At 43.3% G+C, this 18,619-nt stretch overlaps 1 protein-coding gene across 4 annotated transcripts in view; it reads right to left on the bottom strand.

Moving 5' to 3' along the window:
• Positions 1–18,619, bottom strand: part of Sil1 (SIL1 nucleotide exchange factor) — a 244,298-nt gene that overhangs the window by 175,776 nt on the left and 49,903 nt on the right. For 3 of the 4 annotated variants that reach the window (XM_057789291.1, XM_057789292.1, XM_057789293.1), the window contains exon 2: positions 1,797–1,910. In XM_057789291.1, coding sequence (XP_057645274.1) covers positions 1,797–1,904 — 108 coding nt within the window. In that variant the 5' untranslated portion in view covers positions 1,905–1,910. Of the gene's footprint in view, positions 1–1,796; positions 1,911–9,222; positions 9,285–18,619 lie in introns of all 4 variants that reach the window. The other variant, XM_057789290.1, reaches the window with a different exon arrangement.

Raw genomic sequence — 18,619 nt, 5'->3', positions numbered from 1 at the left:
ATGCCCAGACGTCTGTCTCCTAGGTGACTCGCTCCTGTCAAGGTGACAGTGAATATTAACTACACATCAGAGAAGTACTACAGCAAGTGCTGGGAGAGACAATGTCCCCAGATCATGCTGAGTACTAACCAGCACATACGCCTTCAAACAGGACAGTTCCAGGTCACCAAGAACACTTGCTTGAACCCCAGGCTCTGAAGAAAGGATAGGATACTGGGAGGGTGGCTGCTGCATAACTCAGATTTTAAATGCCATCAGGGCAGCACTTTTATGGCATGAGAGAAAAGATGCTTTAACTCCTACTGCTCTTAGCACATGATGAGAGATTATGACAAACAGACACAGCTTCGGAACAGACAAGGATAAAAGCAGCTTCTCCCGATTAAAGTCAGTATTAACATTTTCTGAGACTAGACTCAATAGAGCTAATATAAATGGGCCAGAATAATTAAGGTTCTGAAAGCTCATCTATTTGGTTAGACTATTGTCCAAAAGGGACTTACTAACACACGGTCCTTAAGTAAATTCATCATCATGCTTTGTTAATTGAGCATCTGCTAAAGCTCTCAACAGGGAACACAGGGATCCTCCTGAGCTGTAAGAGGAGAAGGGGACACATTCCTGATCCCTCAAGACTAGTGGGTTCCTTTCTGGGCAACTTCTATTACTAGGCTATGTCAAAGACAGCCCCAACATCATGCTGTAACTAGTCCTATCCCCAGGAATCCTGGGAGTCCATTCTGATTGCCCTTGAAAAGCCAAAAAGAAAAAAAGAAAGAAAGAAGAAAGAGAAAAGAAAAAAGGGGGGCAGACCAGCACCAACAGGATCTCAGTCAGGGAACATTAAAAGCTTCTGACTCCTAACCACATTCTCCACTCCACAAAGGGGGCGGAGAAGGAAAGAACACAGATGACTTCAGAGAGAAGGTAGGAGCTTGCCCTGAGCCAGAGGTGAGCCTCCCTGAGCTGGACTGTCAGTAAATTCATTACAATTGTCATTTGCACTTCAAGGGCCTCTACTTTCAAAGCTTTACCCAACATTCACTGAGAGCCCTGGGGGTCAGGAAAGGTGGCCATGGAGGGCAAAACTGTAGGGAAGGGAGATGCTTGGAGCTGGTCAAGGGCAATCTATTGCTAGGATAACCCAGGGAAAAAGAAAACGGCCCTGCAGGAGCTTCAATGTGCTGCAGTCAGGCCAGGCTTCTGTGAGCATTCCCTGTCTACCAGTGACAACACTGCAGCTCAAAAACGAGGTCCAGGCTAACCGACAGAGGCCCCAAAGAACAGGGAAGGAGACAGATCTGGGTGGAAGAGAAAGCACAAGGACAAGTAAAGTAGAGGAAGAAGCAGTCTGTTTGGGGCTAGTGTTCTCCTCCACCTGGCCATCTAGTTCCTCAGGACATCCTGATCCCTGCCCCGCCCTCCAGCTCTTTCTCAAGTGGCTTTGTGATTCTGACCCTCAGTCTCTTCCTTTTTGGAATGAGGATAATTAGAGTTGCCTACTTCATAGAGTTTCTGGGATGATTACGTAAGAATACATACAAAATATTTAATACAATACTTGGTGCATGGAAGCTGATTATTATTTTATTATCATCATTGCTATCGCCGTTTTCCCCCAAGGGGAAACTGCCATGCCCTTTAAACAGAGACTAAAGGAACTAGAAATAAGAAAAAGGAGACCACATTTCCATAAAAAGAAAACTCCAAGGCTAGCCTGTCCCATAGGGCTCTTGGAGACAAGAAGGCCCTCCCAGGCCGCCTCCTACAGCTCCAATGGATAGGAAGACACTTACTGAGTTCTTACAGCTGAGGCAGGCAGTGACCCAGGAAGTCACCAGCAGTCCAAGCAACATTCCTACAGGAGCCATTCTAGTTGAAGGCAGGTGCTGAGAAGCCATCATCAGGACCTGAGGGGACAAGCGCAGAAAACAGAAGGTCAGTGCCTGGCTCCCCATCATCATGACTCCCATAATAGCTCTACTCCACAAATGTCAGTCATTTCCTGCACAGACGTGGAAAAGGCCTTCTACTACTACTGGATAAATCAATTCCTGTAACTCAAAGTGATAGTCCCTGACTAGAAATGCATATGTGTGACAGCCCCGGCCCTCCTTCCTCATTCATAGTACTGGAGCTGTGGAAAGTGTTGCTGGCTGCAGTGGGAAAAGCAGGAAATTCACCACTGTGCTGCATGTGAGCAGATACAGGACCGAGTCCACATAAATATCTGCAACCATCTCCTTTTAAACACACCCACTGTCATAGCTGATGACCGTCAGCGTCAGTGTCCTCTAACCTAGCAAAGCTCAACATTTCTAAGTCACAAAATCGTGTGCACTACTTTTTAAGAGACCAAACAAATCCTAGTGTAAGTATTAGTAGATGTTAACAATTTCAATATATAAGGACTGAAAGACATCCTATATTCATGGATTGGAGACAGTACTGTTAAGATGGCAATCCTAACCAAAACAGCATACAAACTCAATGCAATTGCTATCAAACTCCATGGTGCTTCCTGAAGAAATGGAGAAATTTATCCAATTCATATGGAATGTTAATGAGCACAGAACACCAAGACAACCACTAAAAAAAAATTAGAAAGAAAGGAAGGAAGGAAGGAAGGAAGGAAGGAAGGAAGAAAGAAAGAAAGAAAGAAAGAAAGAAAGAAAGAAAGAAAGAAAGAAAGAAAGAAAGACTCTTTTTAATCTGCAAAGTTAAAGAACCCAAGTGTGGAATGAGCAGGAAAACAGTCATACAGACTAATGAAACAGAAATAAGAGCATAGATATAACCTCATATATGGTCAGTTTTCAACGAAAGTGTCAAAACTATTCGTCTAGGAAGAACAGGAGTAACTATCTTGAAATAAAGCTGGGACAACTCACTATCCGTAAGCAAAAGAATAAAGCCAGACCCTTCCTTTATAATACACACAAAGACTGACTCAAAATGGACCAGAACTAAAAGTGAAAGTAAAAAGCTTTTGGGAGTGTTTATGGTGTTTTTTTGTTGCTTTGTTTTATTTTGTTTTGTTTGTTTTTTTGAAACAAGGTTTATCTGTGTAACAGCCTTGGCTGTTCTAGAACTTGTTCTGTAGACCTGGCTAGCCTCGAATCCACTTTGAAGCAAGGTCCTATGTAACCAGCTGTCTTCACACTCACCATATAGCTGAAGTGACACTGAGCCCCCATCGCCCCTGACTCTGCCTTCCAAGTGCTGGGATTACAGGCACGTACTTCCACCCCTGGGAAAAAGCTTAAACTATGCAAAGAAAACATAGGTGCAATCTTTATGCTATTGGGTTCTGCCAATGGTTCCTTAAAGGTGAAACCAAAAGAGTAAGCAACAAAAAAAATATAAACTGGACTTCATCAAAATTAAAAAGCTTTGTATCTCAGAAAGCTATTTTATTATAAGCTTGGTGATACAGGTCAGTTAAAAGCCTTAGCTTAGTATGCATGAAGTCCTGAATTCAATTCCTACCCCACACGCATACCCTCAGAGTACATGAACATACACGAATATACACACATATACAAAGCCACTCATCATGAAAAGGCAACCTACATTATGAGGGAAAAAATTTCAAATCACCTAAATAATAAGAATTTAATATTTAGAACAAGGCTTGATATTTAGTTTAGAGGAATATCACTTTCCTAGCATGCAGGAAGCCCTGGGTTCAATTTGAGCACATCAAAAGAATACAAAAAAAGTCAGCGGCACTTGCCACCAAGTCTGACCACCTAAGCTCAATCCCCAGAACACATGTGGTAGAAAAGAACCCACTTCACAAGTTGTCCTCTGACTTCCACACATAAACCATGGCAGGTCACAACCACATACACAAATAAATAATATAAATGTGTTTTTATACATGCAAATATAAATATCAAAATATAATAATTTAATTTATAAATATAAGATCAAATTCTTCTGGGTTTCAATAAAGAGCAAAAGAGTCTAGGGAGTGCAACTCAGCCAAAGAAGGCTTGCTTAGCATGCCTGAGACCCTGAGATCAATACTCAATACTCTCCAAAACAATAACAATTAAAAATTTCAAAACAACAAAGAACTAAAATAGGCATTTCTCAAGTAAGAGAAAGGAAGGAAGGAAGGAAGGAAGGGAGGGACGGAGGGAGGGAGGGAGGGAGGGAGGGAGGGAGGAAGGAAGGGCAAGAGAGCATGCACACACAAATAGCCATTAGGGACATGAAAAGATCCTGAGCATCATTAATCATTACGAAAGTGGACATCAAAACCACTTTAACTACTTCATACCCGCTGGGCGGTGGTGGCTCACGCTTTAATCCTGGCACTTGGGAGGCAGAGGTGGGCAGATCTCTGTGAGTACAAGGTCAGCCTGGTCTATGAAAACTAGTTCCAGGCTTCAAGAGGGCGGATCTTTGTGAGTTCAAGGTCAGTCTGGTCTACAAAGTGAGTTCCAGGACAGTAAGTCAGGGTTACAAAGAGAAATCCCTGACTCGAGAAACAAAAACAAAAAGGAAGGATTTACAAGAAAAAAGAGAGAGAGCTAGTTCTAGGACAAGCACCAAAGAAACCTTGTCTCACAAAACAAAATCACTTCATACCCTAAGATGGTTATATTATTTTTTTTTTTATTTATTTATTGTGTATACAATATTCTTTCTGCGTGTATGCCTGCAGACCAGAAGGGGGCACCAGACCTCATTACAGATGGTTGTGAGCCACCATGTGGTTGCCGGGAATTGAACTCAGAACCTTTGGAAGAGCAGGCAATGCTCTTAACCACTGAGCCATCTCTCCAGCCCCGTTATATTATTTTTTAAGTAGAATAATAAACACTTTGATAAGAATTAAATGAAGTCATCATAACTATTGAGGGGAATGTAAAGCATCATGGTCACATTGTAACACAATTCGGTTTTTCAAAAGACATTTGAGCCAGTGAGATGGCTCATCAGGTAACACGCTTGCCACACATGTGATCACCTGAGTTTGATCCCTAGAACCCTCACAAAGTAGGAGAAAATTGATTCAATAAAGTTGTCCTCTGACTTCCGTACATGTACCATAATATGCTTGTGCCCTCCCAATACAATATATACACCATAACTTTTTAATTATTTTATTTAGGTATATGTGTATGGGTATTCTGCCCATGTGTATATCTGTTCTACATATGCATATAGTACCCTCAAGGACCAAGAAGAGGGCATCAGATCCCTGTGACTGGAGTTACAGACAATTATGAGCTGCAATGTGGGTGTTAGGAATCAAACCTAGGTCATCTGGAAGAAGAGTCAATGCTCTTAACCCCTAAGCCAAATCTCAACACCAATTTAATATATATATATAGATTGATATTAAATATATATTAATTTATATATAGATTGATATTAAATATATATTAAATTGATGTTTCTATGTGAATATATTTAATATATTCATATATATATATGTGTGAGAGAGAGAGAGAGAGAGAGAGAGAGAGAGAGAGAGAGAGAGAAAGAAATGACTTACAAGTTAAGAGTATATATTGGCCAGACATGGTGGTTCCATGCCTTGAATTCCAGCACTCAAAATGCAGAGGTAGGAGCATCTCTTGTGAGTTCAAGGCCAGTCTGGTCTACTTAGTGAATTCCAGGACAACAGAGTTACATGGTAAGACCTTGTCTCAAAACAAAAAGTCTGCACTGCTCTTGCAGAAGACTCAGTTTCAGCTCCCGGCACCCATGCCAGGTGGCTAACAATCCCCTGTAACTCCAGCTCTGGGGAATCTGATGCCATCTTCTGGCCTCTGTGGCACCTACACTTGTGTGCATACACCCACACTGACACATAAGTACACGTAGTTAAAATCAAAATAAATCTAAAACAAAATAAAAACAAACAAACAAAACCTCTACATTTAAGCCAGATAGAAGAATCAAGAATTTAATGCCAGCCTGAACTGCATAGTGACACCCTGTTTTTTTTTAAAAAAAAAAAAAAAAAAAAAAAAAGCTGTATACCAATTTTTCTCCTAGGAGTATACCTAAAGGAGCTAAGAACTAGGAATTCAAGCAGTTACTTGTGCATCTGTATTTCAAAGACGCTATTCATAGTTCTCAAAGAGTAGAGTTAACCCAGGTGTCCAACAACAGATAGACATTTAGCCGGGCACAGTGATTCACGACTGTAATCCCAGTAGCTGGATGGTACAAAGAGAAGGATCAGGACTTCACAATTTTTTTTTTTCCAAGACAGGGTTTCTCTGTGGTTTTTGGAGCCTGTCCTGGAACTAGCTCTTGTAGACCAGGCTGGTCTCGAACTCACAGAGATCCGCCTGCCTCTGCCTCCCAAGTGCTGGGATTAAAGGCGTGTGCCATCACCGGCCGGCAGGATCAGGACTTCAAAGCCAGCCTTAGCTATATAGTGAGTTCAAAACCAGACTGCATATGTATAATAAGATCCTGTTAAAAGAATAAACACAAAAAATTAAAAATATACTATATAAACAATGGACTATTACCCAGCCATATAAAAAGGTGAGAACAGATACATACGGCAACACAAATAAACCTCAAAACATTACATCAAGTGAAATGAGCCAGACACAAAATGACATATATGATTCCACCTTCAAGAAATATCTAGAAATCACAAAGAAAGAACACAGAATCCACCTTCAGGGGTTAAAGAAAGGGAGAGTAGGGAATTCATGCTTAATAGAAAGAGAGCTTCTATTTTAGAGTAGTAATAAAATTTATAACAAAAGTTGGTCAGTAAAACAGAAAACAGGGCAACTTTACCAAAACTAGAACATAATCTACAAAAGGCAGGAAGGCAAAGATTAAGCAAGCACAACAGAAGAATTCAGAATGTATTAGCCCAGACTCTTGGAAAGTGTTTCGTGCACAACCCTCAGCTCTGATGGGACTCACTCAACATTTTACTTGGTAATGGTGTAACCGAATTACAGAGGAGGGTTTCTGAAGAGTATGATGTTTACACTTCTCTCCCCATCCCTGCCATACTCCACCCTGCTCGGACTCCCGTCACATACCGCCCCAAGATGGACTCAGTTCTGCCTGGGCCCACTCTCGGAAGTTATTACCCCTCTGGCCAGCCCATGTTTTTCTAGGGGCAGACAGAAACCTTCCCTAAGGACATCTGCAGCCTTGAAAGAAAACAGCCCTGCTGGACCAGCACTGTGCTAAAAAAGCACAGCCAAACGGAAAAGCAAAGGCTTAGGACTAAAAATAGATGCTCCACTCACCCAGCAGCAACAGCTTTTGCTTTCTGCCAGTCTCCCTCTCCATTTTTTATCACAAAATGGAACTGCTGAGTGCCACACAAGTTCCTCCCAGCATCCTGGCTTCCTGGGGGCACCAATCACACTGAGAGACAGAGAATGGGTTCACAGCAACTGCACTGTTCTGAGCAGGTGTCTGCCCATGTCCAGGGTGATGGAGAGGTGCCAAGCTGGCTAAGGATGAATAAGGGAAGGGGTTGCCACATTAAGAGAGGCTAGGGAGGCCCAGGGAGATGGGTCTCAGAGGACACAGTCCTAGAGCTTCCAAATGCTTTTATCCTTCTTATCCCTGCAACCTTGACTTGAGAGGCAGGATAATGAGAGGGATCTAGCACTATTAGAACATAAAACAAAAGGAAATAGCCAGCCATGGTAGCTCACATCTGCAATCCTAGCCCTTGGAAGGCTCAGTCAGGAGGATCACTAAGATCTCAGGGCTAGTCTGCCAGACCACAGAGTGAGAAGCTATCTTAAAAGAAAGGAAGGGGAGGGGGGGAGAAAGCGCATTAACCCCAAAGCCACACATGTCCTTCCTCATGTGATAGTGTTCATGCATATATGCATGTGCACACGCAGTCAGGTACTCCCTTCCGGAAACCAGGGATAAATATGGGACCGGTGATGGGAATGACAAATGAGAAGTCAAGGGCAAGATGACAAATGAACAAGAGGCCCAGAAGAGACTGAGGAACAGTAGGTCAGGGACAGCCAATGCACACACAGCAGCTTCTAGAGCAGGAAGGGGAATAGACGGCAGAGAAATGGCAGCTCCCACAGGGCTCTCATGCCAGCAGGAACACTGCTGCCAATACAAAGGATGAGAGATCAATTGAAAAATGGATCCTTCATCTCCCCTCAATAATTCCACAAGGACCACACACCTGACCTACTTATTGCTTCCATCCGTTTTCCCACAAAAGACAGCAGGCATGGAGTTCAGTGGGCTATTGGGAAGACTGAGGAGAGAGCGAGGGAAAGTGAGGTTGGGTAGAAGAATGAGTTCCCCAGGCACTGCTGCGATGCCCAGAGAAGAAGCACAAACCCTGCAGCCTGTAGCAGGGGTAAGTGTCTGTCCTTTAAGGCCTGGCTTGCAGCCAAATCCCTTGGTTTTGGTAGAGAGAATGCCAGAAAAGCTCGCCCTGAGCTTTGGCCAAAGTCGAGGCAGAGGGAGAAGGAGCAAGTGGAAGAAGGAGCACATAGCTGCACTTTGCCAAGATGACCTGAGAATCGCAAGCAAGGAAACAGGCAGCTGGGACCACCAAAGGGAGCTTGAACATAAAGCCAAATTCATAGCATCCCACTAGGCCTGAGGAGAGTGCCCTCCCAAAGCACTTGCTGCCCACAATGCCAAGTTTACCCTGCATGGCCTGCCAAACAAAGCCTCCCATCTCAGTTGGCCTTCACAGAGAACAGATCTGCAAACTTTATGTGTTTGGCCTTCATCCAACTTCAGCACCTCACAGTCCAGGAAAGAGGAACTATGTCAGCACCTCCCCCTCCCTGTAACTCTTTCCTTAAGTGCTCGGAGACAAGGGAGACAATAGGTCTCCAGATGGCCATTTGTAGGCGGGGCAATCTGTGTTCGTCAGTTTACTGTGGCCCAGAACAGATGCTGGGGCAACATAGAGGAAAGGCCTTGGAGCTCCACCTCCCATGTACTTCATGCTGCTTTGTCCTCCAATCCATTGCACAGACTAGAGGAGAGGTCTGGGCCCTGTGTGAACAAGACAACCTCCAGTAACTTTAGTCTTTTCTGAGGATAGAAGACAAGCAGCCAGTAAAGGGAGGGAGAGGGGACTGTTGGGTTCACGCACGTTCTGACATGGCTGGCTAACACAGATAGTGGCTGCCCCAAGCCTCAGGTCAGGGCACGGGGATGAGAGAGGCTCAACATGTGAAAATGTCCAGGACAAGGCTAGTCACACCAGCAGCCTACCTTGAACTCTCTGGAGCTTGGTCCTACATACAGAACAAGATACTGATTGTTTTCCTCATCTTCTAGAAAAAGAGAGAAAGGGGAAGAATTTCAATTGTATTTTATAAGAAGAAAACTGAAAAGAAAAAAAGATTGGGTAGAAAGCATAGCACAATGATTTAGAGTCAGATCTAAAAAAATCAATTCTGACAAATTCCTAGCCACTTGATCTTAGACACAACTTTGGAAAGCCAGCAGGATGGCTCACTGGTAAGGGCACTTGCTAGACCCCCACGGCAGGAGAGGACTCCCACAAGCTGCCCTCGACATAGCACGCACCGTGGCACACATGCACCACACACATAATAAAGAAACAAATGTAATAAAAAATTAAAGACAACTTTGCTAGGCTTTCCTTTTCTCACCTATAAAATGGTCATAATAAGAGTTTCTACTTCAAAGCGTGGACAGGGGGAATAAATAGGTAATGGAAGGGAAGGGTTTAGGGGCACTTAGCTACCCCTCCACTGCCCAGTCAATGAGGGCAAGCCAGGAACCCCAGAATCACATTCCAGAGCCCACACCTCGCGTTTCCAAGATCCACAGTTTCCAGCTGATACATGAGACTTTAGTTGTGTACCTGCTCCCGGGAAGTGAAGAAAGCAGATATTAAAAACAAAACAAAACAAAAAAAATCTCCACACCTGAGCACAGCCAGTTCAGAGCTGAAGTCCCAGGCAGACCCAATCCACTCAGAGCTTTCTCAGCACACTAGCACCCAGAGAGCCAGGCCCAAGCACACAGAACCGCCAGCTGCAGAACCAGCTGTGAAACAATCCCGTGCTTTCAAACTGAAGGCTAGAGGATGCGCTCTTCCCACAGACACAGCTCATTACTATATACGGGCCATACAAACACGGACACACCATCACTCACCTCCTCACAAACAGAGAGGCTAACTATCTAATCTAAGCAGATAAATAGAAATGCAAAGGGGATATTTAAAGAACATCCCTGACATGGAGGAACAATGTACAAAGGCTTAAGAAAAGAAGAGAAATGTTAAAAAAATAACTTGAAGGACAAAAGAACTAGGTTTGGAGTGGTCAAATAGGCTTCTCCCCAAGATACAAACTAAGCAGAAAGTCAAGAAAGACACAGAGTCTTTGACTATCAAAAGAAATATGGCAGCTAACAGTAGTCCACCCACTAGCTGGCCAGACTGGACTCAGAACTGGCCATTTGTGCACTATATTTCCCCAAGTAGAAAGGTCATTCCTAGGGTGAATCAAATAACAACTTCTCTTAAATCCAAGGCAGTCAAAAGCAAAAGTAAGAGACTGTTGGAAAACAGTTTCCAGTGCACACAAGTCTGTTCTTCTCTGAAGAGGGTTGAAGAGAGCCCAAGAGGCCTTTCCAACAGCAGCACAAGGACAGACTCTGGCTCTGCCAGAGGACACAGGGGCCAAGAGAGCTCTATGGGCCCACCTGGAACAAGAGCTCTGGAAGAAGAGAAGTAAAAGCAATGAAGACACATTCTTGGCTCTTTTTAATCCTTTGTACTCAAAGAGGTGGGAGGACATGACCCACCTCATGCCCACTCTAGGAGAATGACGTACATATTTTCAAGAAAGAAGCTAAATAGATTATCAGAAAATTGCAATCTTAGAGACAAAAGATAATGGCTATATATAAGAGCAATCAAGAGACAAATAAAGTGCTTGAATAAAAGAAAGCCTCGCCTGTCCCTCTCCAGATTGGTCACAGCCTTCAAAGAATCTGAATGTTAGAACTAAAGCTCAGTCTTCATTTGGATTGCTGAATCCAGATGACAAGGCAGCCGCTCCATCAGCCACAGAGCATAGCAGTAGATTCATAAAGGTTCTGCTGGAAACAGAAAGGAAAGTGAGTAGGGCAAGGACTTTGGTGCCATCAGAACAGGAGTGAGGACCAAAACAGGAGTCACTGTTCTATGGAGAAACCTCAGAGTGCAAAGGACAGCAGACCAAGAACAGTCCTCAGTGTCCACTGCAGGTTAGGGAAAGAAAAGCAGCAGACTGAGAAGCCAGAGCAGCAGCAATGAGATGAGTGTGCTGAATCACACAGTCCAGGACAGCAGAGACTGCACGGATCAATAGTGCTGCTTCTAGAAACCTGGGTTATTAAGTGAAAATCCCAGTGCCAAGTATGAGACACCCTCCCGTGACAGGGAGTTCCCAGAAGCACCCACAATAATAGAGGCTAGCATTATTTGTCTTGGTTACACACCAAAGAAGATGGTCAGTTCTCATGCTGAAGCTACCACACACTGGATGTAGGACAAAAGCCAGGCTGGGATTGATCTGAGAACTTCCTCCACGCTGCCCAGCTTTCGTACTACGGCAAGGTTCTGTGGGAAAAAAATCATCATCAATGATCTTATCCAACAGTGGCCTGAACTGGAGTGCTATAAAACCAGCTTACCAGGCAAAATGTAACCACTGGGGCAATAGTGGCATGACTATATGAGAGTAATTAGCTGCTTCTAACTGGATTTGACACCCACTCCACAGGAGGAATTTATAACTGGTACTGTAAATCTGGTCAGGCCCTAGTGCGGAATCTGCTCTTGTTTGGCAGTGGACCTGCTAGCAAACTGCCTTTATATGTGTTTAAACCCACAGATTAGTGCTGGTCTCGACCTTGATCAGAGAAACCTTTTGTAGTAGGCACAGCTAATGCAGACTTAAACCTGATCAAAGTTCTAGGGAAAACTGACTGTTGAGTGCTGTGGAGTATCCCTAAGTGGGACATCTGCATCTGTCACATACACACACACACACACACACATTCCACTGTGGCTCCAGGAACACCACCAAACATGGGGTGGGGAGAGCCAGAAGATGGCAAAGAGTGCTGAGAAACACCCTCTTCTGGACAGGAACTCCAGCAGCTGTGGTTAACTGCATAAGACTTACCTAAGACCATGCCAGCCAACTCTAGCATGGATGGAAGAGGGACTCTGAGGCCCCGCCCTAGCTGAAGAGTTATTGGCGGTTAACAGCTACCGGGGGAGTTGTTTCCTTTGGTGGTATAGCCACCGGGAAGTTATCCATGTTCTAAGAAGTGACCCAAAATCCATACTGATACAAGCAAGCAGAATTAAACGGAGTCAAAAAAAAAAAAAAAAAAAGACATGAAAGTAGGAGAGGAACTTGTTGGGAAAAAAGGAACTAGGAGAGCAAACAGAAAAGGGTAAAAATGGGGCTGGAGAGATGGCTCAGTGGTTAAGAGTGTCGCTTGCTCTTCCAAAGGTCCTGAGTTCAATTCCCAGCAACCACGTGGTGGTTCACAACCTCCTGTAATGAGATCTGGTGCCCTCTTCTGGCCTGTAGGCATGCATGCAGGCAGACCACTGTATACTTAAAAAAATAAATCTTTTAAAAAAAAAGGTAAAAATGGGGTAAGGAGGATTAGTTATAATCAAAACACATGTCTTTCTGTTTGTCTCTTTGTTTGTCTGTTTCAAGATAGGTTTTTCTGTGTAGCCCTGGCTGTCCTGGAACTCATTTTGAAGACCAGGCTAGCCTCAAACTCATAGAGATTCACCTGCCTCTGCCCCCCCCCCAGTACTTGGAAAATCTGTCAAAGAATAAATTAAAATATTTTTAAAAAGAGAGAAGGAGTAGGTGTTGGAAAGATGGCTCAGCAATTAAGAGCATCTGCTTTCTTCCGGAGGAGTTCAGTTGCTAGCACCCATGTCAGATAGCTCAAAATCATCTGTAAACCAGCTCCAGGGGTTCCGACGCCTCTGGCCTCTGTGGGCACCTTCACTTACATGCACATACCCACATGAAGATACATACACTTACACATAATTAAAAATAATAAAAATAAATATATTTTAAAGAGAGAAGAGAGAATCACAGGAAAAAACAAGTTGTAAATAGCAATGCCAAGAGCTCAGTCCAAACGAGGAGTTGATCACTGGATTTGGTAATGAGGCAGCAAGAGGGTGAAAGAGGAACCCCACGTAAAAATGAAGTTTAAAAACAAATGGAGGCCAAGGTAGTGCACTTTGGAGTTTAGAAATTTTCAGTATTCCACTGGATTCTTAATTTTAAAGGGTGTACTTCAACAGTATGACAGAAGGGTTCTCCAATGCCATGGGCAGGTTCCTACAGTAACACACAGCCATGGCCCAGAGCACACATTCCCGGGACAGTGAGGAGCAGCCACACCATCAGAGACATGAGGCACGTGAGCAAATTCTCCAAGGAGACACTCATGTCAGACATAATTCCGTGTACTCTGAGCCCCAGCCATGTCCCTGTCTGCTCAGCAGCTTTGTTCTTGGTTGAGTTGTACTGAGTACAACTGTAGAATTGGTGTGGAAGATGAACGCATCAGTCAGACTCCTTCCCCTGTCTTCCAACACAATAACTAAGCATCCCAGAGGAAAATAAATTCTGTCAAATAATAACTACATGCAACATTTATGGAGCACTGTCTCCATTCTAAGCACAGTGCTGAGCTCCTTTACTCTCCACAATAACCCTCCGAGGTGTTTCTAACGTGCTGCTCGTTTACCCACAAGGAGACAAAAATTCAGAGGTTAAGTAACGAGCCAGAGTTCATGCAGCCAGAGAGCAATAGAGTGTGAATTTAACGCCAGTTGGGCTGCAGTCCAGGGCTGTGAAATCAGCCACAGAAACTGGATACATCATTTTATTTGTTCTGAAATAGTATAAATAAATAATAATATTTTGTGTTATGACAAATTTTTAAATGAGCCTACTGGGGCCCTCTTGTGGCTAGACCTGCTTCTATCATGTCCAAGCTACTGTGGCACACACACACAGCACACAGGCAGGGACAGGTGTAGGATAAGCCTGGTCAATATGCCTTCCACTAGACAAGCTTTTAATAGAGTGGCAAGAACACACTCATTTATAATTGTTCCTTGGTGCTGCCTGAGGTCCTGAGAGTGATCAGTTAGTGCTAATAACAATAAAAGTTACAAGAAACTCCACTCCGTCTCATCTCTACTCCAGTACAAAGTTCTAAGCAAAGTGCTAAGCTCCTTTACTCTCCACAACAGCCCCGAGGTGGCTCTGACACGTCAATATGACAACTCTGGATTGATTCGGGTATGTCTGACTAGCCGTGTAACTTTGGGATAGATGATCAGCATTGTCATCTTTATACACAAAGACCTGATAATAACTACTTGGTAGTATAGTTATCAGATTAAATGAGATAACAAAGTATAGAGACCAGTGCCTGACACAAAGTGGAAGTCAAAGAATCTTGGAGCTGAGCGGAGCATTGTGGTGCAAACCTTTGATCCCAGCACTCAAGGAGCAGAGCCAGGCAGGTCTCTCTAAGCTTGAGGCCAGCCTGGTCTATGTAACGAATTCCAGGCCAGCTAGGGCTACATGGTATGACCTTTTCTTAACAAAATAAAAATTAAAAAGCTTGTAGTTAAATATCTATTATTAGAGAAAATTCTGAACAGAACAAAGTAGTAAGGACTCTGCCGCCATCCAGCCCCTGCCTGGAGCCCAGTCCTGAGCCACAAGTTACCCACAAACTTGGACTATACAATGGATGGGCACACACACTGAAACCTAAGTGATACTGGCTGCCTCTGAGTTAGAGCCAGCTGGTCAAAAGCTGAAAGATGCTTAGAGTCCAGCTTCCTAATGACTTAGTTCTGTCTTTCACATTCCTGCTGATGCTCTTCTATCTCTAAAGAGTATCAGGGATTTCAGCAGAAGCCACAACAGGCAGAGCAGAGCAGGGATCAGAATTCGTCATTCCTTTCTCCTAATGCCTCTAGGTCTCTTAGTGGGACCAGAAGAGTCTGGAGGAAGGGAAACCTCCAGTTCATAGCTCCAAATAACATACCAACTCTTATTCTGTGCTGGTTTATAAGCACTTGGTATTCATACTCACACGGATACCAAATGTGTATATGTTTTTAAGTTTGTATGTTTACTTATCTTTATTTTTTATGTGTATGAGCATTTTGCCTGCATGTATGTAAGTGTACATGCATACAGTGCCATCAGAGGCCAGAAGAGGGCATCAGGTCACGTGGAACTGGAGTTATAGACAGTTGTTAGCTGCCATGTGGGTGCTGGGAACCAGGTCCTCTACGAGCTGTTAATCTCTCCAGCCCTACACAGATACATTTTAGCATTAGCCTCAGTATCCTGAGCCTCGTGGACCACTTTCTACGAAACAGAATCTACCAAACCTACCACTGCTGACATCAAGAGATTTCAAATCCTGCTCATAATCAACAGACAATGAAGCTTTCCACATTTAAGGCAGCACAATTATTTAAAAGAAAGTCCCCAAAGAGACACTACTGTAGGCAACTTGAAAGAAACTTGTAAGAACTTGTAAGAAAGACAACTAGAGTCCTCCTTAACTTACAGAGGCCACGCAAAAAAAAAAAAAAAAAAAAAAAAAAAAAAGGCATTTTCTTGTAAAAACCACTTTGCAGCAATATGAGAGGATAGGCTATCAACCACAGAACTTACAACTACCCATGTTGACTACAAATGTCTTCAGGTAACCAAAGCATTATAGTTTATTTGTAAAGTGCCTAAGAGCCCACAGCTATTTATAATACCACATCCTTAAAATTTGAAAGGGAGATGAATTTTAAAACATACACATTTACATACGTGGGAAGAAACACAAAAAAATCAGATGCTTCTCAACATAACTCAGAGAGCCATAACTCACGGGCTTCACAATCCCACCCAACACCCAGAGAAAATCAGGCATCGTCTCCCAAAGATGGTGGGTAGCTGGGTAGGTAGCCAAGAAACAAAGAAACCTAAACTCAGCACTTGGCACACAATTAGGGAGCAGAGAATTGTAAATGCATTGTTTCTGACTCTAAATATATCTACATTTATTACCAATTTGGGATCAGAAACTACATTTAGTTCTGCCGTGACCACACACTAAAAATATTAAGCAGAGAATTGCCTAGGAAACAGCCGTCAGTCCTCTAGGATGCTGTAGCCTTATTTCAGAGCTACTCTGCCATCCTCCCAGGAGAGCCTTCTTGGGCTTTACTGAGATTCTCATTGTAAGTAAAACTGCCACTATTCTGCCAAAAGTTCTCCTTTGCATCTCAGAAGACAAAGATGGACACAGTGGGACAAGCCTGTAATAACAGCACTTCAGACACAGAGCAGACTTCTATTGAGTTCTAACCAAGACTATTTCAATAAAAAAGATGGAGGAAAAAGGCAATGGGGTGAGTATGATCAATGCATTATATACATGTATAAAAATGACATCAGACCAATTATTTATGGATAATATATGCTGATGTAAAGTTTGAAACATTAAGAGTGACCAAAATGGGGAGTGGGAGGTGAGACTATAATCCCAGCAGAGCCAGCAAAAGGAGGAGCACAGCCTCAAGGCCAGCCTCAAAAACATAAGTCTGTCCAAAAATGGAAAAGAAAAGAAAGATAAAAGGGGCCTACCCAAGGTTTCCCAGTTAGCATTAACTGTCGACTTGGCATACTCTAGAATCACTTGGAGAAGGTCTAAACTGAATTAACTGTGTTTATCAGGCTGGTTTGTAAGCATGTCTGTTCTTGTCTTGATTGTTAACTTTTGTGAGAAGGCCACTGTGGGCAAATCCATTCCCTGGGCAAGCAGTCTCGGGCTGTATCAGGAAGCCAGATAAGCAAGCCAGAGAAGAAGGCAGCAGCAGGCCGTGTTCTTCCATGATTTCTGCTGTACTTCCTTGACAGTAAATGAGTTCCCGGATTGGAGAAAATGCTGTGTGAAATAACAAGAGTCTTGCTTTCAGGTTCTTGACCTGATTCCTCTCAATGATGGACTGTGACCGTTTCATCCTACGAAACCCTTTCTTCCCCTAAATTGCTTTTAGCCCAAGTATTTTAGCACAGCAATAGAAAGGAGACCAGAACACTGTGCTCTCTTGGGTGGTCAGGCTCTACTTCACAGGCTTGTCACAACTGAAATCCATCTGACTAGCAAGTCCACAAGGGTGAGGGATAATTGTCTGCCTGAGCTTTTATCTTCAGATTCCAACATTGTCTGACACACACACACACACACAAATTCTGTTGATTGAGCAAAAATAAAAACATTTTTTTTAAAAAAAAAAACATGTGCTAGCAAATGATTAGCTGTTTTAAAAATTGATTTTAGGGGCTGGACAGATGACTCAGCACTTAAGAGCACTGGCTGATTATTTCAGATGACCTGGGTTCAATTCCAAGTACCCACATGGCAGCTCTCTGTAATTCCAGTCGTAGTAAATCTGATGCCTTCTAGCATTCATGGCACTGGCACACACACGGTACCCAGACACACATGCAGGAAAAACACCTATACACCACACAAAAAATATTTTTTAAAAAACGTCTATTGTGATCAATAAAAACAGGTACATAAAATATTACTGATGAGACAAGTCAAAGGGTCACTGAAAGTTCCAGGCCAGCCTGGTCTACCTGGAGAATATTAGGCCACCTAGAGTTACATAGTGAGACCCTGTCTCAAAATACTGAGTAGAAGAAGCAGAGCTATTATATATATGAATTACTAGTTTAAACAAAGTATGTGCGGCCACCTCTATGATCATATACAAACCCGGAATTATGGGAAGCTGTGCTCAGTGGAGTCTTTTATCCTGAAATGTTAAGTACACAAGAAACAGTTAGGTAAGTTCTCTTTTGATGATCTCGTGGATAACTTAAGAGGCCTGGTCAGAAAGTCCAGGATCAGACCATCCATCATCAGCCCAAGGAAGCATGGGGAAAGCTAGGATTTAACCCTACTTGCCAGGGCAGCCTCCAGTCTGAGTCTGAAGAATCATCAGTGTGGCTGGCTCCCCAGAAAAGTGGTCAAAAGTGTCAAAGCAAGTATGAAAAAGTGGACTTGACCCAGCTTCAAGACTAGAGCTTCAAACAGGAAGTACTGGACAAAGGATGCCAAGACCTAATGGTCAGCAAAGTGAGTGTTAAGAATGAAAGCAGAGGGCTGGGGAGACGGCTCCGTGAGCAGTGCTTGACATGCCACCATGGACACTTGAGTGTGACTTCTCAAAACCCACATTTAAAAACAAACAAAAACCCAGCTAGACATGGTAACATACATGTCTGTAATCCCAGCATTCCTGTAGGGTGGATGGGTGAGGAAAAAAAGGAAAATCCTGGGTAGGGAGGTGGGGGGGGGTCATTGATACAGATATATCATACACAGACGAAGAATGGTTTAAATAAATAAATAAAAGGTAGCAGTGTTCAAAGCCTTCTAAATTCTTCCATAAAGCATAACAGAACAGTTCTTTTTTTCATTTTATGAGATCAGCCTGACCCTGATATTAAAGCTGGACAACGACATTACAAGAAAATTACAGGCCCCCCATAGG

The sequence above is a fragment of the Chionomys nivalis genome, chromosome 14 (genome assembly GCF_950005125.1).
Source record: "Chionomys nivalis chromosome 14, mChiNiv1.1, whole genome shotgun sequence".
NCBI classification, from domain to species: Eukaryota; Metazoa; Chordata; class Mammalia; order Rodentia; family Cricetidae; genus Chionomys; species Chionomys nivalis.
This window is presented reverse-complemented; position numbering and strand designations above follow the sequence as displayed.